Raw genomic sequence first — 2,101 nt, 5'->3', positions numbered from 1 at the left:
CCGAAAGATAATTTTCCCTTTCTCACATCGACACCCTGGTAGATAACACGGCAGGACACTCACTATTCTCCTTCATGGATGGTTTCTTGTGATATAGCCAAATTAAGATGCATCCTGAAGATATGAAGAAAACCACATTCTTAACCCTATGGGGGGCATTCTGTTATAAAGTGATGCCATTCGGGTTGAAAAATGTGGGAGCCACATACCAGAGAGCCATGGTGACCCTCTTTCACGATATGATGCATAAGGAAATTGAAGTATACGTTGACGATATGATTGCAAAATCCCAGACGAAAAAAAGAACATGTGCAAGTCTTAAGGAAGTTGTTCTTAAGATTAAGAAAGTTACAACTCAAATTCAATCCAGCCAAATGTATCTTTGGAGCTAGATCAGGAAAGCTTCTGGGGTTTGTGGTTAGTGAAAAAAGAATCGAAATCGACCTAGACAAAGTCAAGGCAATTCGAGATTTGCCTCCACCACGTACTCAGAAAGAAGTTCGAGGTTTCTTAGGAAGACTGAATTATATTGCTCGGTTCATTTCGCAACTGACCGAAAAATGTGACCCCATATTTCGTCTTCTGAAGAAACATAATCCAGATGTGTGGAATGAAAAATGCCAGGAGGCTTTTGACAAGATAAGATAGTACTTGTCTAATGCTCCAGTTTTGGCACCACCTAGTTCAGATAAACCACTAATCCTGTATTTAACAGTGTTTGACCACTTCATGGGATGTGTGCTGGGTTAGCATGACAAAATCGGGAGGAAGGAAAATGCGATATACTATCTCAGTAAGAAATTTACTGACTGTGAAATGAGATACTCGCCCATTGAAAAATTATGTTATGCCTTGGTCTGGACGACACGGAGATTGAGGCAATACATGCTCTATCATACGACTTGGTTAATTTTAAAGTTGGACCCTCTAAAGTATATGATGGAGTCAACTACATTGAATGAGAGGATGGCTAAGTGGCAGATCCTGCTCTCCGAGTTTGATATAGTCTACGTAAATCAAAAGGCTGCCAAAGGGAGCGCAATAGCAGAATTTTTTGCCAGCAGAGCTTTAGAAGACTATGGACCTCTGAATTTTGATTTCCCGAATGAAGGCTTGATGTATGTGGCAACTGTTGAAGAGGATTCTCAGGAAAATCATCATTGGAAGCTAAACTTTGACGGAGCTTCGAATGCTGTAGGCAATGGAATTGGGGCAGCCATTGTGTCCCCTAATGGAGATCATTATCCTTTTACCAGTAAATTGGATTTTGATTGCACCAATAACATGGTTGAATATAAAGCTTGTATTATGGGTATCCGGGCAGCCATAGAGCGAAGAATTAATATACTAGAAGTATACAGAGACTCTGTATTGGTAATATACCAGTTCAAAGGGAAATGGGAAACTAGAGACCCAAAGTTAATCCGCTATCAAAAATTGGTCCTGGAATTGATCGAGGAGTTTGACAGTATCACTTTTCGTTATCTCCCGCGAGACGAAAATCAGATGGCTGATGCTTTAGCCACTCTAGCCTCTATGATCCAAGTGAACAAATCAGAAGACATGAAGCCTATTCAAATTAGCATTTATGAGACTCTAGCTCCTTGTTATAATATTGAGGAAGAGAAAAATGATGACCATCCATGGTATCAAGACAAACTGCGATATGTCAAGAATCGTTAGTACCCCGACCATGCGACAGAGAGTGATAAGAGGATGTTAAGGAGACTGGCCATTGATTATGTCTTAGATTGAGAGATTTTGTATAAGAGAGGAAAGGATCAAGTATTATTGAGATGTGGGGATGTTGTGGAGGCCAAAAAAATATTGGAAGAAGTCCATGAAGGTATTTGCGGAACGCATGCCAACGACTTCAAAATGGCCAGACAGATTATGAGATTCGAGTATTATTGGTCCACCATGGAAGGAGATTGCATTAATTATGCCAAGAAATGTCATAAATGCGAAATTTATGGCAATAAAATACACGCACCTCCTTCACCTCTTCACGTTATGACTTCTCCATGGCCTTTCTCCATTTGGGGGATGGATGTCATCGGGCTAATATCGCTGAAGGCTTCTAATGAGCACTGTTTTATCT

General features: G+C 40.4%; 1 protein-coding gene across 1 annotated transcript; it reads left to right on the top strand.

Moving 5' to 3' along the window:
- The first annotated feature begins 939 nt into the window (after positions 1 to 939).
- Positions 940 to 1,683, top strand: LOC105795883 (uncharacterized). The gene has a single exon (XM_012625537.1). It carries the CDS (start codon positions 940 to 942, stop codon positions 1,681 to 1,683), a length of 744 nt encoding a protein of 247 aa, XP_012480991.1.
- The last annotated feature ends 418 nt before the right edge of the window (positions 1,684 to 2,101 follow it).

This window comes from Gossypium raimondii, chromosome 3 (genome assembly GCF_025698545.1).
Source record: "Gossypium raimondii isolate GPD5lz chromosome 3, ASM2569854v1, whole genome shotgun sequence".
Classification (NCBI taxonomy): Eukaryota; Viridiplantae; Streptophyta; class Magnoliopsida; order Malvales; family Malvaceae; genus Gossypium; species Gossypium raimondii.
Note: the sequence above shows the minus strand (reverse complement) of the source record. Positions and strands in the feature narration are given on the sequence as shown.

Coding starts and splice junctions, on each gene's coding strand:
- LOC105795883 (XM_012625537.1), top strand. CDS start 940: ATGGAGTCAACTACATTGAATGAGAGGATGGCTAAGTGGCAGATCCTG.